General features: G+C 38.3%; 3 protein-coding genes across 3 annotated transcripts in view; 2 read left to right on the top strand and 1 right to left on the bottom strand.

Annotated features, from left to right (window-relative positions):
• The first annotated feature begins 640 nt into the window (after window positions 1–640).
• CycC (cyclin C) lies at window positions 641–2,741 on the top strand. Its single transcript, XM_011495739.1, has 5 exons — window positions 641–975; window positions 1,068–1,174; window positions 1,298–1,504; window positions 1,581–1,832; window positions 2,544–2,741. The coding sequence occupies exons 1-5, from the start codon at window positions 944–946 to the stop codon at window positions 2,738–2,740; spliced, it is 795 nt and encodes a 264-aa protein (XP_011494041.1). The 5' UTR covers window positions 641–943; the 3' UTR covers window position 2,741.
• A 250-nt stretch (window positions 2,742–2,991) lies between these two features.
• Window positions 2,992–5,210, bottom strand: mrn (general transcription factor IIH subunit 4 marionette). Its single transcript, XM_011495738.1, has 6 exons — window positions 4,606–5,210; window positions 4,253–4,377; window positions 3,956–4,161; window positions 3,714–3,887; window positions 3,225–3,527; window positions 2,992–3,155 (listed from the first exon to the last, which is right to left on the bottom strand). Exons 1-6 carry the CDS (start codon window positions 5,117–5,119, stop codon window positions 3,074–3,076), a joined length of 1,404 nt encoding a protein of 467 aa, XP_011494040.1. The 5' UTR covers window positions 5,120–5,210; the 3' UTR covers window positions 2,992–3,073.
• A 7,287-nt stretch (window positions 5,211–12,497) lies between these two features.
• The window catches only part of LOC105359216 (muscle M-line assembly protein unc-89), a 173,667-nt gene continuing 159,317 nt past the window's right edge, over window positions 12,498–26,847 (top strand). Inside the window, exon 1 of the mRNA XM_011495737.1 lies at window positions 12,498–12,703. Coding sequence (XP_011494039.1) covers window positions 12,649–12,703 — 55 coding nt within the window. The 5' untranslated portion in view covers window positions 12,498–12,648. The remainder of the gene's footprint in view (window positions 12,704–26,847) is intronic.

Genomic DNA, 26,847 nt, shown 5'->3' with positions numbered 1-26,847 from the left:
ATTTATTACGGATGATAATCGATCGACATTGCCACACTGCCAATCTTTTGAATGATTCAGCCAATGACAATTATAAATATCGAATCTTTATTTTTAAAGGCAATCATCACTTTTTCAAGTTAAAAAGTCCAACGGGCATGTATTAAGCAACTGTCAAATTCTCGCGCGCATGCGCGTCGCACAACGTGCATTGTTTTATCGTTAGAACGCTATTTTTTACGAATGACACAAAGCAATCTTATAAACAAAAAGAAAAACAAATAAAAAAAAAAATACTTTGCAGCGCTTTAAATAGCGTGAAGACGAGGGAATTAGCATTCATTGCGATACGTACTTATGAATTTTCCAAATAGACGAGAGAGAGAGAGAGAGAGAGAGAGAGAGAGAGAGAGAGTCCTTGAATTGGTAAGCCCATGACGATGCTTATCAATGTGAAAATATGAAGGGAAACTACGAAATAGGTCGAGCACTATCGACATTCTTGTTTTTATAATAATTCGCACTTTTGAAGAGGGTGCGGGAACACAGGCCGGAGGATAATCCACGCTCTCTCTCTCTCTCTCTCTCCCTCTCTCTCCCTCTCTCTCTTTCCTTAGATATATTTAATATTGACAGTACCATCTCGCGTTTAAAATTTGAAACACAAGGAGCAACGGTAGTTGGCGCATGGCTATGACCATAAGGAAGCGATGTTGGTTTATTGAACTTGAATCCGAATTCGAAAACATTTGCGAGAGTTGTTTTTGGTATTTGGCAGCGGAAACGAAACACGTAAGACGCAAACTTTCTGGCCATGCAAAGGGCAACTTTGAATTTAATCGAGAAACCGACGAGCATCGCGAGATCGCAAATTTGACAATCGCAAGAAGACTTGACGAAAGACATGCTGAATAACCTTCAACGAGCATTTAAATTTTCATTCGGATAGAATTGAGGTTGAAGGATGGCTGGTAACTTTTGGCACAGCTCGCATCAGTACGTACGATTGCTCGATCAACGCAGTCGCTTATCGCGTCCTCAATTCCCTGTAATCCATGTTAATTTCATGTACCATTCTTTGTTTTCAGCCAGCAATGGTTGTTGGACAAGCAAGACTTGGTCAGAGAAAGGCAGCACGATCTGTCTGTTTTGACCGAAGAGGAGTACCAAAAGTTGTTTATATTTTTTGCTAATTGTTAGTAGGCATTTGTCTTATCAACCCCTTCCATTGTAATATTGTGCATTCGCTTATTTTTTTGTACATTTTAGGAATCGTTAGTTTTTAAATGGCAATTAAGACAATAACCTTGTGTTTTAGTAATTCAGGTACTGGGTGAGCAGCTCAAGTTGAGGCAGCAAGTAATCGCTACTGCTACCGTTTACTTTAAAAGATTCTACGCCCGCAATAGTGTCAAATGCATCGATCCGTTATTATTGGCACCGACGTCTGTTTTCTTAGCCTCGAAAGTTGAAGAATTTGGTATTATTTCTAATACTAGACTGATAACAACTTGTCAAACAGTTGGTATGCACAATTGTTACTCTCAATTATTCCCAGGAATACTTTTTTTTTTATATAATTAATATGTTTCTTTATACAGTTAAAAACAAATTTAACTATGCTTATTCGCAAGAATTTCCATATAGAACGAATCACATATTAGAATGTGAATTTTATTTACTAGAGCATCTTGATTGTTGTTTGATCGTTTACCAGCCCTATCGACCATTGTTGACATTGATTCAGGATGTAGGTCCCGATGATCAATTACTTACTTTAGCATGGCGAATTATCAATGACAGTCTACGCACCGACGTTTGTTTACTTTATCCTCCTTATCAAATAGCAATTGGTAATTGAAAACATTTTAACATAAACTTACAATCGTGCTTCTCCTTTCAATGATATATGAAAATCTTAAATGTGCATTCAAGAACGTTTAATAATTAGATTTATTTCCATTTTGTTTGCATATTTAATAAGTCTCGGTCGATTTATCCGTTAAATATTTAAATTCATGTTCAGATTTTCATGGTTTATATAAGATATTTAGAATCAAATTTATATTAATAATTTTATGATGTTTTAATGGAGTTTAAATTACAAATGACCACACTTACGATTTCTTATAATGTTTATAATTCAGATGTGATGTTCTTTATTTTTATTTAAATTTTAACATTAAAGTTTACCCTTTTTAGAACAAGTTAACAAAATATTTTATAATTTAGCTTTTCATTACATTTAATTATTCAAAATAAAAGAATAAAATAAAATGAATCTCAATATGTTTTTGTGCACGAGTGTTAATTATATTAATAAAAATAATAATCATAATATTTTATCGAAATCGATATTGTAAATAAAGCAGATAAAATACTTTTTCAGTTTCTTACGAATTGTCATTAATATTTCGTTTTATAAAGTTTTATATAGATTATAGTTAGAAATTGATGGTTTTCAAAAATTAAGATTTAAATGTGCTTTTAATGCAAGATAGTATTTAATATGAAATAATGATATTATTACTGCTAATGAATTAAATAATAACTGCTTTTTATAGGTTGCCTACAAATTGCGTGCGTGATACTGCAAAAAGATCTCAAATCATGGTTTGCTGAACTAAATGCGGATATGGAAAAAATTCAAGAAATCGCTAGGTACATAATTAACTTATACGAACTGTGGAAAACGTACGATGAAAAAAAAGAGATCCAAGCTTTATTGAATAAAATGCCAAAACCAAAACCACAACGATAATTTTAAACAGTCTGTGTATAAATTAAGTATTGAACGCTTAGTTTTAATTTAATTAATGTACATTAATTCTAATCATGTAATTTGTTTAGTGAAAATATATGATTATTTTATATGGTAACATGCTCAATTATTATGCCCGAATAATGAATTTGATATAATCATATTTTATTATTTTTACAAAAAGAATTCTCATATAAATAAGACTTTCTTAAGAATTTATACAAAATTATAACTACATTTCATTAAAAATTTTTTACAGATACTTGATAAATTACATTATAAGTAAACAAAAATAGATTTATTCACATATTAACAACTTCTATCGATTTTCATTTAATTTGCTCCTTTTGAATATCGCTTCCAAAACTTCTTTACATCATCGTGTCCTGCTTTTGTGACAACCATCGTTCGCTTTCTAAATTGAAATAACGCATATAAATGAAAAATGCCATGACAGTATTAGGCATAATAAACGAAAATATACCTTTCACTTTGCCAAATTAGAACACCCAAAGACACCGCATGATCCCTGAGAACTTCAAAGTCAGTTTGAGAGTGAAATTGACTGTACAGAACTCCTTCGCTAAATATAAATCGATTTCTTTCATTCTCCCATAATTTAATTTGATCTACAATTGTTGGTGGAAGAGTTGGAGGTCCAGCCTCGATCATTTTATTATGTGCATGCTGATTTAAATATCCAACAATTTGACTGGCAGTTATGCCACTTTTTAATGCTTGTCTAACCGAATCTCTCGTTAATATTGCCACAACCAGATTCGGAAATCTGTAAGAAACTACGGGTTATATAATAATACTAATTAATTGAGATTTAATTAATAATTGGGGATAATTTTGTGCGTAAATTTTTAAATGCATATTTCTTAACATTATGAGTAAATATAAAATAATTGTCGTCACTTAATATACGTTAATATACCTTTTAAAAGCAAATTATAAATGAATACCATACCTGTACAGCAGTTCACAAAACAATCCAATTAATGCGACTTGTAAATTTGAATTTGTATAAGCGTATACTCTATAATTCGTCTCAACGACGATATAGCGCTCCTTTTCCAAATCCCGGGACAATGGCTTATTTTGTCCTGTGGCAATATTTAAAGCCAATCTTGTTGGATAAAATCTACAAATTATGTGTTTATTATAAAGAAAATTACATTAGCGCGTGTTGTTTAGATATTGTATAAATACCTTCCTGCTTTTCTTTTACGTTGATAAACGAGGCCAAACTCCCTTAAGTGCTGAAGAAATGTCAAAAGTCCACTCATCATACCTTGCGTACTGTAGTCTTTACCAAGCGTGGAAAAATTTAATTGAAAAAGAAATGTCAGACATTCGACTAAATCGAGGCCTCTCGCCTCTACGGTATCCAAATATTGAAGAATAAAGTACCAAACCTATATCAATGGTACAAATCTTTGGTAAATATCTTACCGTCTAAATTAATCTAAATTAATTTAAATGCATAATTCATTGAGTTAGTTTTACCTGGGCTGCGGTATCTAACAATAGAAACTGAAAACCAGCTTGGGTAATAACAGGACTGCCATCTTCTTCGTCCCGTTTCATAAGACCAGCGTGTAATAAAATTCTAACAGCATCCGCGGATATGCCTAATACATTTGATTTTAAAAACTTTTAATATTAAGCTTCATGGAAATTTAATAATTAAAATAGTACTGAGAAATCAGTTAGTTTCTATGGCTAATCCAATATCAAAATACTGAAAAATAAGATTTAAGAAAAAATATCATGATAATTGTTCCAAGTGTGATTTACAATTTTAGTGACATTTCTCTCATAGTCGCACATACTTTAACAATCTACATGGCCAGACCTACCTTCCTGTTGCTGCGATCCAACCATGTAATGCAACACGCACTCCCACCTCTCCAATGCATAAGAGTCCAGAAAAGCAACGTCTCTAGGTTTACTGTCAGTCTCAAGTTGATTGGACATTGTCCAGGACGTTCCACCTCCCAATAATACAATTTTTAAATTTTTCCTAAACGTTGCATTGAGTATCCAGCCAGGCAAACCCCCGGGTATCGATGCCTCTTTCCAAATGTTCAATTCGTTCATTACTTGTACAACTTTGAGGTGTACATCCACGTGAAGCTTGGAACACCACGAGGCTATTACAGCCTGTGGAACCGGCTGTTCCACGAACAGTAGCCTCATAACATAATGCCTTGCTATCTCTGGCAATTCTCTATAAACGGCCAAGCAAATCGGAGGATTGTTGTAAAGCTTATTTAACATTTCTGGAGACCTCATCTTTAAATACTCGTACAAATCCTTGCACTGTAGCCCCATTGGCTGCAGCAAATTCTTCCCACTGATTGTCGTAGACATCTAAAACATTATAGCACGTTCGACATAAAACCAAACATGCCATTTATTAACACCCAATCAACTAACAAACAAATCCATCCAATAACATTGCCAAATACTAACCTTAAGCGCTAATGACAGTGCAATAAATATATAGATATGTAAAGTAAAATTATCCTTACATCAAAGTAAATATACATATAAAATCATAATTATTCGTCAAAGGCTCATATTTCATTCGTTTACAAATGGGAGAGAGAGAGAGAGAGAGAGAGAGAGAGAGAGAGAGAGAGAGAAATACAGATAGAGAGCCAACTGGCACAAGGCCTCCACAAGACACACCACCGCACGCGACAAGGAGCCGGTGAAAAATCAGTTGGGCATCAGGGCGACCGCAGCGCCGCCACGCCTCCTCGGCTATTTTACACATTTTACCAGTTGGAGATTTACATTAGCAGATGGCGCTTCGGCCGACGAAAAGGGCCGGGATAACAACGAGGCCGAAACTCCCGGGGACGCTTCCAAGAATCCGCCACAACGGCCGAGGAGGAAGCCGGTGCCGCAATGGCTGCTCATCCTTAATCAGTAAATTCTATCTCGGCGGCCTGTTTCGAAGCTTCCACGTTCTCGGACGATGAGAGGTAATGAGAAATAGATCCTCATGATTTGTCGTCGTCGTCGTCGTCGTCGTCGCCGTTGTCGTCGTCGCCGTTGTCGTCGTCACTGTTACCGAGAGCTTTTTTCACGCGACAGCTTAAAGAATATAATTATATTCTTACGCTCAACGACAATTTTTTTGAACGCGCCGTTAGATCGACCGTTCGGAACATGGGTTATTACGCGAGCTTACATCAGTATCGTTAAATGTCGTTAAAATAGCCCGATTAACATTATTCTTCTTCTTCTTCTTCTTCTTCTTCTTCTTCTTCTTCTTATTATTATTATTATTATTACTATTATTATTATTATTAATAATTATTAATTATTAATTATTAATTATTAATTATTTGTATTTGCTGTTTAATGTGGATATGGGACTCGGACACGCGAATACCCGGTAACCGCAGAATGAGCTTATTTATTTAACTACGATGCTCGTGGAATTTTGTGTTGCGATGTGATGCGGAACTAAAAAGAAAAACAATGATTGGCACGTAATGTAAGTAATGTATTTGTATTATGATATTAAGGAGAAATGAAAATCGAATGGGAGAAATATAAGGAAATTTGTGTAAGCGTCTTCTTACATTTTCAAAGGAAGAATAATCCAATAAACTTTTCAAATTATGGCACCGTTTGTTATCTTGGGGAAAGGAAGATACAATTGCATACTTATACGTTGCTCGATGCAAAGTTCGACGATCAATGTCGGTTTCTCTCTATCTAATATTAACGATTCAATATGTCGGAACTGTGCCAATGATTAGAAACTAGTTGAACATTGATAAGATTCGATAAGAATTGAAGCGAGCCCGATAAAAGATCTCCTCAAATTGAAATCAATCATATCGTAAGATCTCAAATATAAATATAAATTGTAAATTCTCAATAATAGCAGCATTTTTAATCATACGAGCATCTATCTATGTATGATGGGAATTATTTTAAGTTCTTATACATGATTGTTAAAGGCTATTGAGTGTATACAAGTGCAACATGCCAGAATCATCGTATGTCGAATGTTTGTAAGACGTATGGAGCAGGAAATGTTTATCGGTCCGATGATCTTTTGAAAACTTATATTCTTTTATTAAAGTCGTGATGAGTTCTTATTTAAATTTTCCATCAATCTATGGTTTTTACCACATTGGGCAATAAATTTGCATATTCTCAGGTGATATGTAAGTTGTATTATATTATAATTTCATCAACATTACAACAACAATGCCTGCACATAATATTCTTGATGACTATCGTTAATGAGAAAAATTGAAACATGGAATATAATAATTTGATTTGCTAATAGGCTACTCCTGTGTACATCAAAAAAAAAAAAAAAAAAAAAAAAAAAAAAAAAAAAAGTTTTCAAATTTTTTCAAATATTACACGTTATATGCTATTTCAAATGTTTTAAAATTAAAAGCGAAAAAGAACGAGATAACGTAGAAAAAGACGTTTTTACGAAATAATGAAAAACGCTAGCCAGCGTAACAATCAGCTTTTTCACATTGTCTCTCTAAAGGCAAAAAAAATCATAAATAACGAGTCTTATTTCGATTTTGCTTCGGCTCGTGCGAATGCTGGCGCGTGTACATACGTATTATCCCTCGAGATTCTCGTCCGACATCATTAATATTATACGTATTTTCGAAACTAAATAAAACGTCACTCGAGAACCTCTTGAACATTCTTGAGCGTATCACGCATAGGTCGAGAAAGGATTTTCTTTTTCTCGCACACGCGTACATTGGCGCTCGTGAGAAATAAAAAGATGTATAAAAAGAGTAAACAAGCGCATTTAGTGAATAGTACTTCCGCTTGATAAGACCCGCAAGCATTGTTAATTACATCATTTTGTTCTCGCGTCCCTCTTTGTTTTCGCTCCTTCTATTGGCTCTTTTTAAACGTCAATGTAATTTTCATTCGTCATGTTTAACCATCATTCGGACTTTTGCATGCGTAATGCGAGAGTTTGCCTATAGTTTTCTTCATGCCTGATAGTCTCTCTCTCTCTATCTATCTATCTATCTATCTATCTATCTCTTTCCTTTTAATATCAAACATCCTTCATTTTAAGCTTTACGCAAAACTAAAGTTATACATTTTTAATTATAATAAGTAACTTTATTCAATTGTTTTATTTTATTATTTTATCTCCAACTAGTTAAAATTTATAAAAAAAGAAAATAATAGTGAAAAAAAAAATGTTGAATAATAAAATAATCGATAATATAAGTTTTGTCTAAATTTTCTAAATGACAGATTAATTTGAAATAAGTGACAATGTATTACGTAAAATTTAAACTTAGAAATTATGACAAAAATCATCCATTGTACTTTTAAATTTATCACAAAGACTTTACATGTTACGAAATACATGAATATACAATGTCCCTGGTTCATCTATCTAATTTTCAAATTCTTTAATTTATTATATCGTAGCATAATTGTATATTGTGATTTTTTACATTTATTTCATTCCTCGAGAGCTTATAGAAATACTTGACCAGACTTAGATCAAGTAATATTAATTATTTTTAAAGTACTTACAATATAATATAATCGTTTTATTTTAACATTAATGCAAACGAATAGACGCTTTCATCGCGAATTGTATTAAAAAATTCAGCTACTAATGGGTAAAGAATAAAAATATATTGGTAATATCAATCGATACATGTACTATATGTTCATTCATTATAGGCTATTTACATTTTCTTATAAATATTTCGTTTGCTTTGAAATCTTACAATTTAACAACCAAAAAGTTAACGATTTTTATTAAATTACTTCTCATTATGATAATATTGAATAATGGCCAATTGGAGAATTTTCTTACATATTTTGAGCTGAAGTGTGTAACGAGTACTACGGATTTCGTATAGAAAAAAAAAAAAAACAAAGAAAAACAAAATTATACAGGCAAATGAGTCTTTGTTAGGGATCAAATATTTTGCTACAATACCGCTAGAAGGATATAATATTTATAATTTACAATACTGTTTAAAATTTCATGTAAAATATGTTGCACAGTTTCAATCTTTGGAAAGATGGTCGAACTACGCACTTTGTTAATATTCTTCGTGTTTTTGTGGAAACGAAGCTTTAATAAATCGTCCGTTAGATTCATATTACGTGTTATAAGTAATGTTTCTGCAAATCATTTACTTTTAAGATAATTATTCGCTCTCGCGTGCCTTTCTTTTTATAATTTTCACCTTCGGGATAAAATACATCGAGATTTAAGCGAGTAATAATAATTCATGCGAAAGAAAATAAGTAATAAAAAAAACGTGGAAAAAATTATTACAAAATATACTTCCCATACATATATGGTTCGTGCACATTTTTCCGACAACACTGAAAATATACAACTCACGGGTGAAAAAGAGTTTATCTAATCTTCTAGCGCATCTAAAAAAAAAAAACATTAAATTTATAACTTTCGCCTAGATTGGTGATATTAAAAATGGAATATTATTATTCGAAAGTCATACATTTTATAAAAATAACCGAACGATAGCTTTAAACGAATTGTTAATCTCATCGTGTTTTTCTCGATTTTCATAGAGAATTGTTTAAAAAAAAAAAAAGAATTAAAATATCGAAAAAAACTTAGTAAGAAATAACGGAATAATCGCTTTTCAACGAATTTACTCACGCATGACGTTATTATTCGGATGCGTAATAAAAGCCAATTGTTTACTATTTAATGTGACTCGTAACAGTAGTTTTTTCTTTCTTTTTATTCTAATAAAAGAAAACTCGAATATCCTATAGATGCAATAATTGAGATATGTCGATTAATTAAAATTCTTAATGTTTTATATAATTGCACTTTGTATAATAAAATTTATGTTCACATAAAAGAGATACATGTCAGCAAGCTTTATGCATCCATTATAAATTAGTTGCCAAGCAATTAAAATTAATTTAAAATTTTCACATTGAATATTTGCAATTGAACGCACAAATGAAACTTACCTCGACAGTCGCGTTAAATGTAATCTTGTAAATTATTAACAGCTCAAATGCTCTTGGCAAAACAGTTTTATAATTAATAATAAAGCAGCTAGATGAAAGCAATTAGAATGGGTAGTTATTCGTTTTATTATGAATAAGCGCGACATTCATAATATATTGAACACTATTTTCCAATTTGAATATCGAATGGCTCCTGGCTCGCCAACATTTATAAAACTACATGAAATTCGAGCGCCTTATGATGAAAAGATGCGAAACATGTTTCTAAAATATTTTTATCTTCCGACCGTCATGAAACAGCATTTGACGATGAGATCATTTTTTTTCAAAAAAACGAAAAGTTAGGCTTAAGCCGCGCCATTTTAGGCAACAAAACTATAATACTCAAGAAAAAACATCGTTCAGTACTTTCATCTTGCTTTGATCTTGTGGATTGTCGATTGCTTCGGCAAATGGGGAGAAAAGTGGGGGAGAAGGGGGAGCCGAAAAGGAAGGAGACGAACGTTCGAATCAATCGTTCGAATCGGATATTGAATTCGAGCTTTGAACCGGATTTTCAAAGGGCCCCGTAAGGCCTGCCTTAGCCATACCACGGGCCTACGGATGTAAATTAGTAGCGAAGGACCTGGCCGACAGTGAGCGAGAACCACGTGGGAACTAGACTCCGCGCGATATTTCTCCCAGCAGATGGGATACGCGTGCAAGCGCATCAGACGCGAGTGTATCATCGTTCCCATAATTCATCGGGCGCGACTGCTAATTTTCGAATTAATGCGCCTTGGCGTTGGACCGCGCGTGACGCCGACGATAAACCGCGTGGGTGTGTAGGGCGTTTGAACGGGCGAGCTTTGCTGTCCTTTTTATTCGCTTGGCTTTTGTAAGTCGCCTTGCTAACAGTCGCCGCGGAAGCTCTGTAAATCGATAGAGCGAGAGGGTTAGCCGTCGAAGGTTCGTCTTTACGCATTATCCCAGCTTTCATCGCTCGCTCTCCGCATCTTGACATGCGTCGCCCAGCTTCGTTTTATTTAAGGATATCCCGCATCACCGGATGGCTTGGCGATATGACGACGTAAGGAAAGATTTTGTCAATGGGAAAATAAGCGCTACATTATCGGCTTTTCGTTCGCACCTATCGCTGCTCGTTAAATCCTAAGTAACGCACATTCTCTACCTAATGATACCGACAGCGGGCAAATGGGCTCAAAATTTTCGAAACTGCATGACGCGGTCCCGTCGACGTTGGAATAACCGAGCCACTTTTCGATTCCATCGACCTTCCCGTCCACCTGGACGCATTAATTTAAGGGTAGCAACGCTCGCTGCAAACGCCAAGGATTATTATGGCGCACGCTCGAGCCCCCATTGAAGTAATATAGAAGAAGGCTAATATTGAAGTATCGTTAAATTAGAATAGAAGCTCGTTCCGTTTATCGCGGAATCGTATGACTTTGCCCGAGAGCGTCGGCAATTCAGCCATTAAAAGTTTACCGCGACAATAACGTCCCGGCATTAAAAGCACTCGCGTTGCACCCTAGGCGTTTAATCTCTTAAAGTAAATAGGCCACTAAAATAGCCCCTCCCTAGCTGGTACGCGGCGCCGAGATCGCGTTATTTATTTCGCTTTAGGCGTGACGAAGGGACCGGTGGCGTCGAAGGACTCGCGGGTAAGGAGCGAGCGACGGTCCCCAGCATCGGCATCAACGCCAGCCCGTAGGACTCGATCCGCGTAATTCCGTAGGACCCGATCCGCGGAATTCAATGCCCCCAACCCCCCCCCCCCCTCCCCAATACCCCCTCACCCTCTCCCTACCCCTACCGCTACCGCCGTCACGCGTTCTTGTATTGTGCCTTGTGCCGAAATCGCCAGCGAGTTCTGCGAACGGATGCTACGTGCGTACGAATCGGACTGTCGAGGACGCCGTAGCGCCGAGGAGCGAAGGGATAAAAAATAGCGTAACGTCGGCCCGAAATGCGCGGGAGCTCGTGGTGAATCGGCAATAGACGCGAGCCCGTCTCCTCTTCACCGGCGGCGACGTTCCCGACGACCCTTCCCCGCCCGCCGCTCCCTACGACTGCGACTGCGACTGCGACTGCGATGGTGACGGTGGCGGTGGCGGTGGCGGTGGCGGTGGCGGTGGCGGTGGCGGTGGCGGTGGCGGTGGCGGTGGCGGTGGCGGTGGCGGTGGCGGTGGCGGTGGCGGTGGCGGTGGCGGTGGCGGTGGCGGTGGCGGTGGCGGTGGCGGTGGCGGTGGCGGTGGCGGTGGCGGTGGCGGTGGCGGTGGCGGTGGCGGTGGCGGTGGCGGTGGCGGTGGCGGTGGCGGTGGCGGTGGCGGTGGCGGTGGCGGTGGCGGTGGCGGTGGCGGTGGCGGTGGCGGTGGCGGTGGCGGTGGCGGTGGCGGTGGCGGTGGCGGTGGCGGTGGCGGTGGCGGTGGCGGTGGCGGTGGCGGTGGCGGTGGCGGTGGCGGTGGCGGTGGCGGTGGCGGTGGCGGTGGCGGTGGCGGTGGCGGTGGCGGTGGCGGTGGCGGTGGCGGTGGCGGTGGCGGTGGCGGTGGCGGTGGCGGTGGCGGTGGCGGTGGCGGTGGCGGTGGCGGTGGCGGTGGCGGTGGCGGTGGCGGTGGCGGTGGCGGTGGCGGTGGCGGTGGCGGTGGCGGTGGCGGTGGCGGTGGCGATGGCGGTGGCGGCGACGGCGACGGCGACGGCGGCTACGGCTGCGGCGGCGACGGCGGCTCGGGTGCGCCTCGACGGGCGTCGCGCTCGCGCCCGAACTTCAGTCTCTATCGCGTGAGGTTCGCGCGCGTCCCGTGCTACCAGCAGTTCGATACTCGGAAACGTGCCCCGTGTCCGCCTCTCAGCTCGTGTAACCGGCGAATGGGATCTGGTCGCGCCGTCCGCCACCAACCAACAGGATGAATCGACGCTGCATAATCCTCGGGCTCTGGGCCCTCCTCTGCGCCACCCAAGGTAAGCCTTCGGTGTCGCGAGCGAAGGATATTTCGCTCGTCCCACCCCCGCCCTTAGTAGCCTCGGAGGCTGTGGTGGCGAGGAGCAGCGCCTCGGAGGTCGTGGGCGCGCGCCGTCGCCAGTGGTGAAGTGAAACCAAGGTCGTGATGTGACGCTCGTTTTATTTTTGTGTCGGCGGAATCTGTGTGCCGCTATCTTCGCTAATATCAATGATTATCAATGGTAACGAGATTGGGTAAGCAAGTGTGCGTCGCTCGGCTAGATATGGGACGATTGAAATTTGCAGCCGAGGGGTCGCGCTTGCGCCAAATCAGCCATTAGCCATTGCTCGCTCGAGCCTGCTGAAAAACTTGACTCGACGACGGCCTGCGGTGCACGAGAAATTCGTCAAGGGCTTGAAATTGCCGCATATTTCACGCGGCCACTCGTATTACACTCGTATTACACTGGCATTACACTCGCATTACACTCGCTCTCGCAGCGCCGGCAATTACATCGGCTGCTAGCCACTTTGCGCCGTTCGCTCGAATTTCTTTCTTATACTGGAAATACGTCGTCGGTTGTGCGAGGACTGCGACGACGATTTTAAAAACTTGGGTTGCATCATACCCAACTTGGTCGTTTAATTCGAATTGCTTGCGTTAGCCGCTTATTCTTCGTTCGCGAATTTAAACTAACAATAGAATAGAATAGAATAGAATAGAATAGAATAGAATAGAATAGAATAGAATAGTACGAGTCACGCGATAAAATTGGCTTATACAAGGGGCAACGCTTTTTCACATCTCCACTGACGGCTATCCTCCTCCTCCTCCTCACTTTTCTCACTTTACCAACTAATAACGCGTACAAATCAATGGCAATTTAGGTTTAGGCTTTTACAACGTACCTCAATATAAATATCACGGCAACTGTATTTTCAGGAAGTTTGCTTTATCCACTCGCTCATTTCGTATTGGAAAAATAACGTTATCTTCGTAATCGCGAGCATTTAAATATTTATCTAACGATAGTTTTTTGAGCGAGGTAGCTTCGGGGTATTATTTCGTATTGTAAATCGAGTTGAGAGAACGAACGCTGCTGATTTTCTGGTGTTAATATTTATTTTGTTTGTTTTTTTTTTTTTTTTTATTTGTTATCATTGATACTGACAGTGGCGGTCGGTTAAATGCGCGACTCGAATGGATTCATAAACCATTACGATCGCTTAAGCGAAAGCACTGGCTTTAAGCTGCGGATAATGCAAACTTTTAATTGCGGTTATTTTTTTTTTTGTTTTTTTTTGTTTTTTTTTTGTTTTTGTTTTCGAGCTGGCCGTTATGCCGTTATAACGCGAACGGCAAATTGGGATGAAGTTTTTTGCTTCAAATTTCATTTTGCACGAATCTTGCTAAGACTTCTCTCTTTTCGCAATTTGAGATGCAAATGAAAACGATACGATTCATGATTTTACCGGGAATACGGATTTTCTATTAAGTATTTAGTATATTTAATGATATAACAATGATATAATTCGATAATGCCAAGTTTATTTTACAGTTACACATACGTTTATTTTTTAGATATACATATATATATGTATATATATATATATATATATATATATATATATATATATATATATATATATAGTAACAATTTAATGAAATTTAGTAAATACAGTAACTAAATAATGAAAATAATTTAACGAGGACCGATGAAAAATATTTTCAGTACATTATTAAGGCGATTTCATTGTACAATAATCCCAGTTTCTTGAAATCTTCTTCCCATTAAATTTATTCCACACGCGCAAATATCTTATTCCATTTTTATTTAATGAACGCGCGAAAATGCATGACTATTAAATTTTTCGTACATAACGAATGTCTTTGCTAATACAGTAATGACGATTATTTATGTTAATCAACTAAAAAAAAATTTCTAACTTTAATAAAATTATTGCAAAGAGATTCGATTGTAGATCTTGACAAATCCGGATACAACATAGGTACACATGTAAGAGAGAGAGAGAGAGAGAGAGAGAGAGAGAGGGGGGGATAGAGAAATGCAATGACTCGACCATTATATTAGTAGCGTAAACGTAGGTTACAATTATGATGGCTGTTGATCTGTAAGATCTGAAAAGACGCATATATGATATGGAAAGTAAACGGCGACAAAGATAATGGTAGCATAGATAAGGAGGAATTTACTTTGTCGGGTATCTCATGATGCGAACTCGCGACATGCGATTCCAAGTATGCAAACTCAAAAATTTCTCGTAATCGAGAGTGAAAGTTCTATCGAAAATTTGGATCGAGTTTGACAATTTCCGCGTTTGATCCTAAATTTGAGATTCACTATTATTAATAAATATTCGTTTAATTGCAACATAGTGCTTGAAATTGTTGCAATTAGTAGCAATTTTGACTTTTCGTAATTTTCTTTCTTAGCCTCTCATATTATTTCGGGATACTATTGATGGGAATTCTTTGTCCCGACACTTTTAAAACAATCGACATTTAACTAATAAATTTATTACCTGTTATGGGATGTTTTCAATTAAGAAATTAATGCTTATGTTGTACACGATATCCATGAAATATTAGAATTATACTTACTCCGGTAAGTCGAGATTTTTTCTATTATTTAATCAAAGCTTTCAAACTTTTAGTTTTCATCTAAACTAAAATAAACTTTGTTAATTTTACTTCATATATATGTTAAGGAAATAACGAAATTTATTTATATCTTCTTTTCATTTTCTCGACAAATTGAATGTACGTGGGCAGATAAGTTCAATTTCGTACTGACCTTTGTCATATATCTTTGACGAAAAAAAAAAAAAAAAAAAAAAAAAAAAAAAAACACGAAAAATAAGAATTTAATGTTATTACACATATTTCCTACACATTTGTTATCAAAGAAAAAAAAATATTACTTTTTTTCTTAAACGGAAAATACCTTTGGAATATGATATAAAAAAAATTACCGAGGAATCGAGCAAGAAGAGCAAAATCAGCAGCCTCCATTTAAATAAATTCAAGAAGTGCTCGTTCGCTAAGTAAACTCTGCCGTTAAAAATTAAAAGAAAAATATATATTGAATTCGACAATAGCAATATATAATTGTGTAAAGCTGCGTAAAATATATTATTGCTTATCGGGTGAAAAAGAATATCCCCAAATTAACGTCCACCAAGATTGGCAAATTACGCAAGTAATTTCGCAACTAAACACAAGCATGTAAAAATTACATTTCTTGCTGTCGTCATATTTAGAAATACTCTTCCGTTCTCACAACTTTCTATAATTATTTTTCAATAATTTATGTAAGATCGCCAGCTAATATCTGAATAACAGAGTGAATATATATGTTTTATATTAATAAGTAGATAAAAGCATTAGTTTTGTTCAATTAAAAACGTATTACGTTAGATATTATATGCATGACTGACATTACTGGCATAAATTACATTATTTCGTAAATTAAAGGATTTTCATTTTCCATTTATGGAAGTTACAGTATAAAATTAAAAAGTGCAATTTAATTTTTAATTGCTACTTCCTTATTATTGATGACATTACGTATGTGTAATAGATATAATCGTATTTAATTCATTGTGTGATTATAGAAAAAAAATTACATGATTTCCGAGTGCACATAATTTTGTACGAGCAATTCACTTTTTGTTATATTTATATGAAGACCGGGGATTTCTTTCGAGACCATTAACTTATTAATAAATTGCTTTATAATAATTATTTCGAAGATGATTAAACTTTTTATAAATTGCCTACTAGAGGTGGTATGGCTTAAATGCTGTTATCACTAACACAAGAAATGCTAATACTGTATTAATAAGACTTAAAGAGTATTTAATATTTATTAAATAAGTGTGCACGCAGACATACAGATTTCATATAATGATAATAGTAGTAACGAAATTTTTGAAATCTCGAATTTGAATTTTCTATTGTACAATCGTCTGTGAGATGATTTATCTTCAAAGAGAGCATTTTAATGAATATATTCATCGATCGCTCACAACGATCTAATTAAAATCCCAGACAGGCAAATGGCAGTCAACGTGATCTTCGATACGAAAGACAATACAAAATAAATACACGCTCATCTGTAAAAATCTGTTGACTGTATACGCAACGCTCATATCGTGGATGAAAACATTTCCCGCCTGCTGGAAATGTACCTTAATCCTCTGCTCCACAAAGGATACACGCGTCAGTCCAGGATTACAAAGTTGCCATCTTAAAGTGGAAATCCCGCGACAATAATGTGCGGCGTGTTTCATTACCTCGGTCCTGCGGTCGAAGACCTCGAGGAGAGCGCAACTTTCGGCGTTTATCAACTCGCGGTTTCTGCTGGGAGAGGATGGGGGATTCCACGATGCGAAAGAGCACTCGTACCCGAAGATCCAGTGCGAGTAAAAGTTAACTTATCTCAGAGGTGAAGCTGTTGGGTGGGATTATGGCGTAGACGCGCGGAGACTCGAGTGCATTACGGAGATAGAAAAATGAACTTCTCAAAGAGAATTAACGAGTGTGCCTTTATTACTTTTTTCGTTATGTGAGCTGCGTCAGCACTTTTAAGATTCTTTATGCGCTTTCGAGAAATTACGTGACAAAGTAAGCTGCAATTGTCGTTAATCGGTTAGGCAATTTTTTGCTCTTTTTTTCCCGCACTTTTGTAATCCTTAAAAAAAAAAAAAAAAAAAAATTACGATTACCGCCTTTATTTATCGAGACTGATGATACATTTTCACATTAACGGCTTAAGAGATATTGCGAGTGAGCTAGCCGTCTCCAATATTCCTGCAACGAATGTTAAACAAATATGAAGAGTACAAGACAATATTCTAAAAAAGTTATATAAGCTGCTTAAAAGTAGGACAATGTCAGTAGCTGCTGCAGACAGAATGGAAATTATGTTAACTTTGATAGACTATTTCAGATTTTTTCCGATAAAAGTGCAAAAGCCTAGTTTTGTATGGGAAGTGTGTGATTGATACAATACGTTATTTATCATTTATCAGGGAAAGTTGAGTCACGATGATTAAAAAGTCAACTCTTCGTTCGAGATATTTATTGCTATAGATCAGAAAATCATTGAAGAATTTTGTCGGAAGAAGGCACGAAATTAATCATCAGTCTTAGCGGCAGTGAGACGGGGGGGGGGCGGGAGACTTTGTTTTTTTTGTCACAGTATGATAGTATTAAAATAGAAATAATAATAATAATAATAATAATAACAATAATAACAATAATAACAATAATAACAATAATAATAATAATAATAATAATAATAATAATGATAATAATCATTATAATAATGAAAAGTGAAAAATTATTATATCAGTCGTGCAATCGATATTTTTCTAATTTCATATTTATATAAATAATGCATTAAGCATTAATAGAAACATTACAAAAACATTGATTTGTCAAGTTTTATTTATAGACATAATATAAAACTTGCGTACAATAAAGAAGCAAAATAAAGTGGCTATACAATTCAAATAGTTAGTCAACAGAAAACTTTAAACAAGCTTTGTCATTAAAGTTTCAAAAAAAGTGGTTGTTGCGGCACTATATTGATAGCCGTTTCACAAAATATTTCAATATTTATTAGTTCAATTTTAATTTATCTTTTATCGCTGCTACAATATTGTTGTATAAAGAATAAATTTGAATAATCGGCAGATATGATGAGTTGACTGTGTGCTTTGCTTTATTACGCTTAATTTTTTCTTTTTTTACTTTTCTTTCTTTTCTTTATAAACATTCAATATTGAATAAGAGCACGTGGTTGTTTATTGAATATTCATTAAACAAATTATATAGATAATAAATAAATAAGTGTTTGTTTACTTACCTGGTTTGTTTATATAAAACAAAAAAAAAAAAAATCTACGTAAGCCAAGCTGCTACAAATTAACATTATTGATAAACATTTGACAATGTTCAAGGTAAATCGATGCAATAATGCGATTGCAGGTATTATTATGTTTTATTTATAGTTTATATCAGCTTAAAGAGCTGATTGTTTGTTTTACCTCCTGGGGCTCGCTCTCTTCTTATATTCGATTAGCTAAAAAAAATTAACTCACCGGTTCACGATTTCACAGTTTTGCAGGTAAAAAAACCTCCTCCGAGTACGTCGTAGCCGTAGCATCAAAAGAATAAACCTGCCCCGCCCTCCCCGCCCCGATAATGGGCACAAAGGAACTCGAGAGAAAATGCGAGGGGGAGCCGTTGAGTGACGTGAAATTTTCTCTAATTTCCTCGTTCTCCGATGCGTCCGTAACAATTCGAGTGTTCTCGTCGATCTCGTTGTCTAGGCACGAGATTTCACTGATCAGCCGCGAGAATCGCAAAAATCTCCAGCATAATAATCCAGCCCAACGATTCCCGAGACAACGGAGTAACACAATGACGAGAAATCCATGGGTCCGTCCGCTTTTCGTGGAAATCCAAGGTCCACGCACCTACATACCAACGACATAATACCGTAGTATCAAAGAGAGAGAAACCTAAAACCCGAAAAGGCTGCTGCTCCTCTCCTCAATGACATCGAGCGAAGCGCGTCGTACGGCCATCGGCTCTTTAAAGAGAAAAATGAAATACACATTGAAGCATTGTTGGTTCGGGAGGGGGGAATGTCGAGGGGGGCTAAAGGGAGGGGCTAAAGGGAGCGTGTGTCAAAACTCGTCAAATAGAGAGAGAGAGAGAGAGAGAGAGAGAGAGAGAGAGAGATTGAGAGAAAAGGAGCGAGGAGACGAGATGAGAGTGGATGGTCGCGCTCGGCTGAATGGCCGCGGGCCCAAAGAAAAGAAGACCACGCAGGATGAGATGAACGAAAGCGTGTTCGCGCGCAAAACCGGACGAGCGTCTGTCTGTGTTTGTATACGCGCGCGCACGTACGAGCACCAGGTGAGCCCGGCCCGTGAGGTCCCCCAGGTAGGGCCCATGGAACATTTTTGCCCCACTCTGTTTACTGCGGAACGATTTTTTTCGCCGAGGCTCGAATTAATTTGTTTGTTTGTTTGTTTATTTGTTTGTTCGTCACTAAAGCGGCGCAATGCTACCTTAGAGGGCCATTACGGATAGCTTTCACTTCAAACACGGATGATCGGGTGCAGGTAGCGCGGTCCTTTCGTTTGAGGTCGAACTTTATCAGCGGAGCCGACCACGCCGGAATCCAGGATCATTTCAAAGAGGACGACCAAAGCTTTACGACTTTCCTCTCTACTTACGCGTCCTTATCGTTATCCGTGTGTCTACGTGTGCGCGCACGGGCGAACCAAATTTTTTTATTTGCCGAACGTGTAAATTGCTCTTTATACCGGGCGTCTTTTAAATGAACGAGACAACGAACGAGTACGTGATCGGCAAGTAAATATTTGATATCGGTTACATTTATTAACAAATTATTAACAATCGCCGAGTTATTATGCAAACGAATGTAGTCTGTTCTTTTTTTTCTTCTTTTTTTTCATTGTTTTTATTTTTTAGAAAATGTACGGTACCTCTTGGCCAGACCGCGCTCTCATTACGAATAATTAATATTCACTTGCAATCGTTAACGATAAATGCGTATTAATCTGGGCATGCATCCATAAAGGAACCGTTATACGTAAAATGGGCCTTGAAAAATTAAGAAACGACCAAGGTGCACGACAAATTTCAACTAGTATTATTACGGTCATTTCCTTAATTTCGAGCTGAAAACTCGTCAAATAGAGAGAGAGAGAGAGAGAGAGAGAGAGAGAGAGAGAGAGAGAGAAGAGGAAAACAGTTGTAAGCCGGTATGTTAGAAAAGCGCCCTCGGAGGCCATTGTCGAGAAGAGAAATGATGAACCGGACGAAAGCGGACGGAAAGACAGTGCGGGAGCTGAAAAGCACCCGGGTACGGCATTTCCGTCTGCCTCTCCCTCATTCTTCATCGAGCCTTCGTGGTCCACAGCGCTCCAGGTGAACGTCGATGAATTCGCTGTCGTTTCGCGTAGTGGTGGTGGTGGCAACAGATGGCACGCACGGGATACCGAATGTGCCTAAAGGAGGTGCGTTGGAATTATGGAACTTCCCGGGGGGTGATGGAGTATCGTGGGGGGGGGGGGGGATAATTGGGCACAAGGGACTAGCAGTTTTTCCACCTCCTATTCCCTCCTTTAACGTTTAAAGACGCAACGAAACGTTAACCCGTTGTAGCGTCGAAGGCAATCGCTGAAACAACACCGACTCAAATTATTACGTCTGCCGTGGAATTTGTAATGTGAGCTTAATTTAGACGGCGAAACTGCGGACAGTTTAGCTGTTGAGCAATGCTAAGTTTTCACAGCTTCGCTCTATATTCGGACGTAGGGTTGTAATTAAAGGGAACAAAAACGTTATTGCGAAGGTTTTCGTCGGCACGGCCGATCCCTCCTGCGTAATTAATGCTAATTATCCAATGCCGGCATACACTATGGAATTATATTTCTATGGATACTATTGTTTAGAACGAGAATAAACTCACTCGAGTCACCGTCCCAATCAAATTGCCAAAAAATACAGGAGGGCTTGTTCTCGCCGTTGTTCCCATTGTTCTTCGACCTTTAACCTATCATCGAAATGAAAGCAGTGATATTTAGGAATGCAATTGCAGTGGAGAGAGAGAAAGAGAGAGAGAAAGAGAGAGAGAGAGAGAGAGAGAGAGAGAGTACCGACAGGTGCAAAGATTTGGTTTTGTAATGATTCATGGCTATCGGCGTTACGTCGTCTCGCCGGTTATTTATAAAAATCTATTATTGCCCAAGTCGGTGTTGGTATTGTTTTTGGCTCCCCGCTCCAGCTCGAGGATCCGTCGCCCGACAGAAGAGAAGGCACGAGGGTTCCTGGAGGAGATGAGAGCTCGCAGACGAGACGAAGGAAAAGAACGCGATGGGCAGGGCATCGACGGGCGAGGGGGGAGAGGCGAAACAGGCTCGGAGACGCGGAAGATCGCAAGTGTACCTGTCGGTCCAACAGCAGCTGCTCGGTAGCCGAAAGAAGCGAAGAATTTAAAGGAAATAATAGTTGGCTGGAGCAACTAAGCGTTCTGACTCGTTGCCGCCCCCTTTGAACCGTCTCCCACCCTCGCGAATTTTTTGTCTTCATCCAGACTATAGTTTCTCCCTCGTTCCCTTTCTACCCTCCACCGACCCCGACCCCGACCCCCTTGTTTCGCCGCTGGCGCTACTCTCCTGGACTTTTTCTAATCTCTTTCCCCCTCGGTCGAAGATATTTTTCTGTCTGTAATTATCGTACACCGAAACTCCTTTACTGGACTAATTCGTTGGATTTTACAACTATGGACATTTTAACATTTGGCAATTTCGCGGATACTTTTTCGGATTTTCGACTTGATTCACGACTTGAATATCCCGTTGCGAATTGCGGGACATGTGATTGGCCAATTTTTATGTGAAATCAATTTTCTTGGTAAAACTATTACAAACGTTGGTCATCGATTTTCTAAAGGAAATCCGACATAACGAATGGAATTCGTTATTTTTTTTTTCTATTAACCTTACCTATAAGAAAAAGAATTATTACATTGGCATGAATTATTTAATTCGAGCGTGAAACGTTGTGGTTGCTGGTCGAAATTAGGGAATAATCGACATAAGAATTTCAAAGAAATATTTCAACAACAATTGTCAAAGTCGTAAGCTTTATTATCGATAAGAGAAGAATACGCGTTAATGGCAGTGTGTTTGTAAATACAAAATTGTTCGAACCAAGTGCTATTTGTAGCAACTTTTTAGACTTTGAATTTCTTGGCGTATTAGAATGCTATGATGATATCATATGTGAGGACAGACGTTAAAGTCCGATATCATATGAAATAAAAAAAAAAAGCCAAAACATTGAGTTTATTGATATGCAATGTATCTGTCGATGTTGTATGTAATGAATTCCTACAATCGAAATTTCCCGTTTGTCATGACGAAACGGATTTTTTGAGAAATATTTTATATTATCTGATAATAATTTGTAAGAGTACCGGAGAGCGTTAACGAAGTAAGTATGCGGTGACGTATGATTCGATAAGCCATTTAAAAATTGACACTTGTAATTGGACCTCCAATAGAATCGATCGAATTCTTTACGATTAATTTCATAATTACATAGTTTTTTTTTTTTTTGTTTCTGTAAGTATTAGATAAAGCGAGACTTATCACTAGAAAAATACTCTGACCGAATTCATCAACCAACTTATTCGTTTCGATTGGAATTTATGTAAATGCCGTGGTCAATGGTTCGAGATCGTTAATAAAATAGTATAGAATCTATATGCATATATATATATATATATATATATATTATCGTCATAATTGCAAATTTTCATAAGAAAATATAAACGAAATGGTATATTATAATGTAGATTATAAATACATGCGAGCGTATGAGAACGAAGAGGCTGTAAATACACCTGTTTCAATGATTAATCGTAAGTGGACGGTTTTGATGTAAATGTAAAAGTTTATTTTTGTAACTCCGTGATACTAACGAGTATGCACAAACTAATTATGTTCTTACTTTTTATTTTTTATTTATTTATTTATTTATTTTCTTTTTTTTTTTTTTTTTTTTGAAAGATTTTAATTGCCATTTCCTTTCAAAATAGATAATTTTGTTTCTCTTTTGATTTTTTCATTCGAGCCAATTTCAACCGGAAATATAGAATCATAATAGCTTCTAGTTTATAAATTTATAAGACGATTTGAGATAAGAACAAAGATAAGTAAAACAAAGACTATTTTCTTGTTTCTTATCGAGAAATTTTAATTCACGAAATACTCCATCATTCATCACAAGGTTATTAATTATTCTCTATGTAATGCCAAAGTATTCGACCAATTAAATCATCACGATTTTATTCATTTAATACATTATACAACGACATCGCGTGCTATTTCATCATTTGTCGTTAGTTAATATACATTCTTAATTCTTATAAACGGTGCTTTGCCGAATAGGGAATTGGCATCCGAGCCTCTCGAGTCACAAACAATTGCGCGAGTGTTCGTAAAGCCTATAGTTTTAGAAGCATCGCTAAATCACTTCCGAGTACAAAGGATATTAATCACCCTTCGCTCGCAAGCGAAACTTGTTTCGCATTTTTCCGAATGCCTCCCTATCACAAAGACGGCAATTTTTTCACGAGCTTCGTCGATCCTCAATGCCCAGCCAAGTAGAGGAGATAAATCAAAGGATCATCCAGTTCTTTGTTAAGAAATCAGCCTCGTTGCCTCACAATCCAAGCTTCAAACCTGGCCACGTCTCTCTATTCCTCTTTTTCTCGATTCCCTATTATCTCTCGCTCGCGTCTTTATTTTCCAACTCGCGCTCGAGACTCTTACTCGCTGCACTCACGAATTCGGCTTCCGAGTCCAGCCGCGTAGGGGAGTCGTGATAATGCTATCGGCGGCAGATGCAAATGCATTCGCGTTAGTTTAGTGCGCGCGCGCGCGAAACGATGACGAATCACTTGGGCGCGATTGGGCTAGTTTAACTTCTTTTTTTTTTCACTCCTCCTCCCACTCCGACCCTCCATTCTCTTCTTATAGTGCAACAACTACTTTGTCCTCCTCCTCTTTTTGCTTTTATTCCGCTCTTGGAAGGGTTTGCCGCGCGCGTGCGTCACTAAGCAATTGGAGCTTGCTTGCATCGGAGAATTAAAAGAAATGGATGAAAAGAAAAAGTAAGGAGGCCCGCGAGGCTCGGGTTTGTGTCATTTCACGTCGACTACCGAAATATTCCATTCACGGCGCGATTGCCTAGCCTTCTCTCTTTCTTATTTATATACCTTTTTTTCTTCTTCTTTTATTTTCAAGCGCCCACGGCTGTTTATTTTATTTTGACTTAGGCCTGGCTGCTGCCACATTATTTTGTACTAGGAATCGGGCGTGTCTCATGCACTTCGATCGACACTCTATTGGTATCGAGCATTTCGCGTGAGATGTCCCTATGGCATTAGATATTTTCGAATTTTATAAAAGAGCGATTGCAAATTAACACGAGTCTATTTTTCTGACAAATTCGCGCCCGAGAATATTTACTTATTTATCGATACGACTTTCTCATTAACCGTGTCGCATTAATCAATCTTTTTACGTAATTTTATACATTTTTTCGGATTTATACATGTCGGGGAATGATCGTGAAAAGCAATTAAACGAATACACGAAATAAAGATACTCGACACGCATTTTCCCATCCGACTCAAAGCCGATTTCTTCAATTGAACGTAATTGCTTTATATAAGTGCCGTCGGATAAAACCTCTCATTGTCTTCGGATGAGGCGAGTATTGCATTCCCATAGCTAAGGCTTTTCCTCTTATCTGCCAAATAGACGACAATTTCGAGCGCCAAAGGGGGAAGGTCGGTGCAATGGAACGCGGAGTATTGCGCAAAGTTGCGCGCGTAAATGCATAAATGAATAGGCTGGCCGTATCGGCGTAGAGCCAGGATGATTGAAGGGCGTAAGAGACTCAACGAAAGATATTGCACCGATCGGAGATTGCAAAATCGCAAAGGCGAAGCTCTATGAATCGACGTTGACTTTTCATTTTCTAAGAGTCTCCAGGGGCCGCGCAATAATGTCATTTAACGCGACCTATCATGTCGATTGTACGTCCGTACAATACACAACTGTAAGGTTTGAGAAGATTGAAAAAATTGTTGAGATTTGCGTGAAGAAAAATGGTTTGCGAGGCTTGTTAATTTGCAAGATATCGCAACTAGAAACAGAGAATTTACATTACGTACTTTTTAATTTATCGATGCCTTTATTTCCTTGGCTAATGAAACCTTACGCTTTCATTCGTAAGATGCAAAGATATTTCTGTACTGCACTAATCGTAAGTTTACGGCCCATTAACGATAAGATTTTCACTATGAGAATATTCCATTACGGGACAATATATCAGCTCATAAAGTGTTCTTTTTCGCTTCACTCGCTTTAGGAATTAAATTAGCAATTAATTTCGCTTACGTCGGCACTCGCACTATATTAGGCTATAACATTTTAATCCCTCGCAATAATAATTTTCGTCCATTGGCAGTGGTGCTGTTTTCAAAATTGACGAACAAATGTAAAGAGAGAAAAAAAATAAATAAAGAGCCGAATAGGGGCGGGGAGGAGGAGGGGGGGCAGACAGACCCACGACATCTTAGCGCGCGACTTTTCGATCAATCGAGTCACTTGTACGGGGAGAATCCCGCACTCGTGCGACTCTTCACATTAACGGATTGATTCATCGCGAATTATACGATCGAAAAAAATTAATCACCAGCGTCTTACCACAACAAGTATGCCGACGAATCGACGCATCACATCACGCGGTATGCAAGTTACGAGGTACGCAAACTCGACTACTCTCACACATTGAGCTCACACTATGGGGGACAGAATGAAAAAAAATATAATGTTTTGACGCAAAAACACGGCCTATGACTAATTTACGAAGTGGATGGGATTCCTCTGGAATTAAGGTTAATTAGTGTATCGCGCTCTCGTAATCCACCAGCTCACATGCAACGCGCAATCTTGTCTTTATCCGAATGGCTCGACAATGCAGCCGATCGTTCCACCTCCTTCGGAACTTTCACATTTCCTCGTCCTTCCGCACATTATTCACGCGATAATGTAACACAATCTGCGGGTGCGTACTCGCGATTACGTCAGACGCGTCTAGTTTAGTCGGATAATCAAACAATTGAGCTTTATTGGACGGAGCTGGCGAGGGTGAAAGAAAGTGGAGATATGTCGAGGTTGGCGGAGCCCGTATGGTGAGATCGAGGAGATCGAGATGGATATATATATATATATATATATATATATATATATAGTATGTGTGTGTGTGTGTGTGTGTGTGTATGTCTGCTGTTTCTGTGTGGGGGAGTGTGTGGGAGTGAGAGTGAGATGGGAGGGGGAGGGAGGGGGAGTGCATCGGTGCTCTCGCTCTTTATTCGTTCTCCTTGGGTCGGCGGGCACCTTGAGACCGACTGTCCGTGTACCGACCTTTCGCTTTTTATGCGCCACACGATGAATCAGTTTGTTTTCCCGTTGCTGCCGGGGACTCGAGGCTTTTTTCGGCTCTTTCGACACTACGCCA

This window comes from Ceratosolen solmsi, unplaced genomic scaffold, assembly GCF_000503995.2.
Source record: "Ceratosolen solmsi marchali unplaced genomic scaffold, CerSol_1.0 scaffold11, whole genome shotgun sequence".
Classification (NCBI taxonomy): domain Eukaryota; kingdom Metazoa; phylum Arthropoda; class Insecta; order Hymenoptera; family Agaonidae; genus Ceratosolen; species Ceratosolen solmsi.
The sequence above is the reverse complement of the archived record's forward strand: the minus strand, read 5'-3'. Positions and strand labels throughout refer to the sequence as shown.

Bases quoted from the DNA above. Each gene is read 5' to 3' on its own strand.
- CycC (XM_011495739.1), top strand. From the start codon at position 944: ATGGCTGGTAACTTTTGGCACAGCTCGCATCA. The intron at 976-1,067 runs GTACGTACGATT...CTTTGTTTTCAG, and splicing joins TTTTGGCACAGCTCGCATCA to CCAGCAATGGTTGTTGGACA. The intron at 1,833-2,543 runs GTAATTGAAAAC...TGCTTTTTATAG, and splicing joins TCCTTATCAAATAGCAATTG to GTTGCCTACAAATTGCGTGC.
- mrn (XM_011495738.1), bottom strand. From the start codon at position 5,119: ATGTCTACGACAATCAGTGGGAAGAATTTGCTGCAGCCAATGGGGCTA. The intron at 4,162-4,252 runs GTAAAACTAACT...CCATTGATATAG, and splicing joins TGTTAGATACCGCAGCCCAG to GTTTGGTACTTTATTCTTCA. The intron at 3,528-3,713 runs GTATGGTATTCA...AGTTTCTTACAG, and splicing joins TTTTGTGAACTGCTGTACAG to ATTTCCGAATCTGGTTGTGG.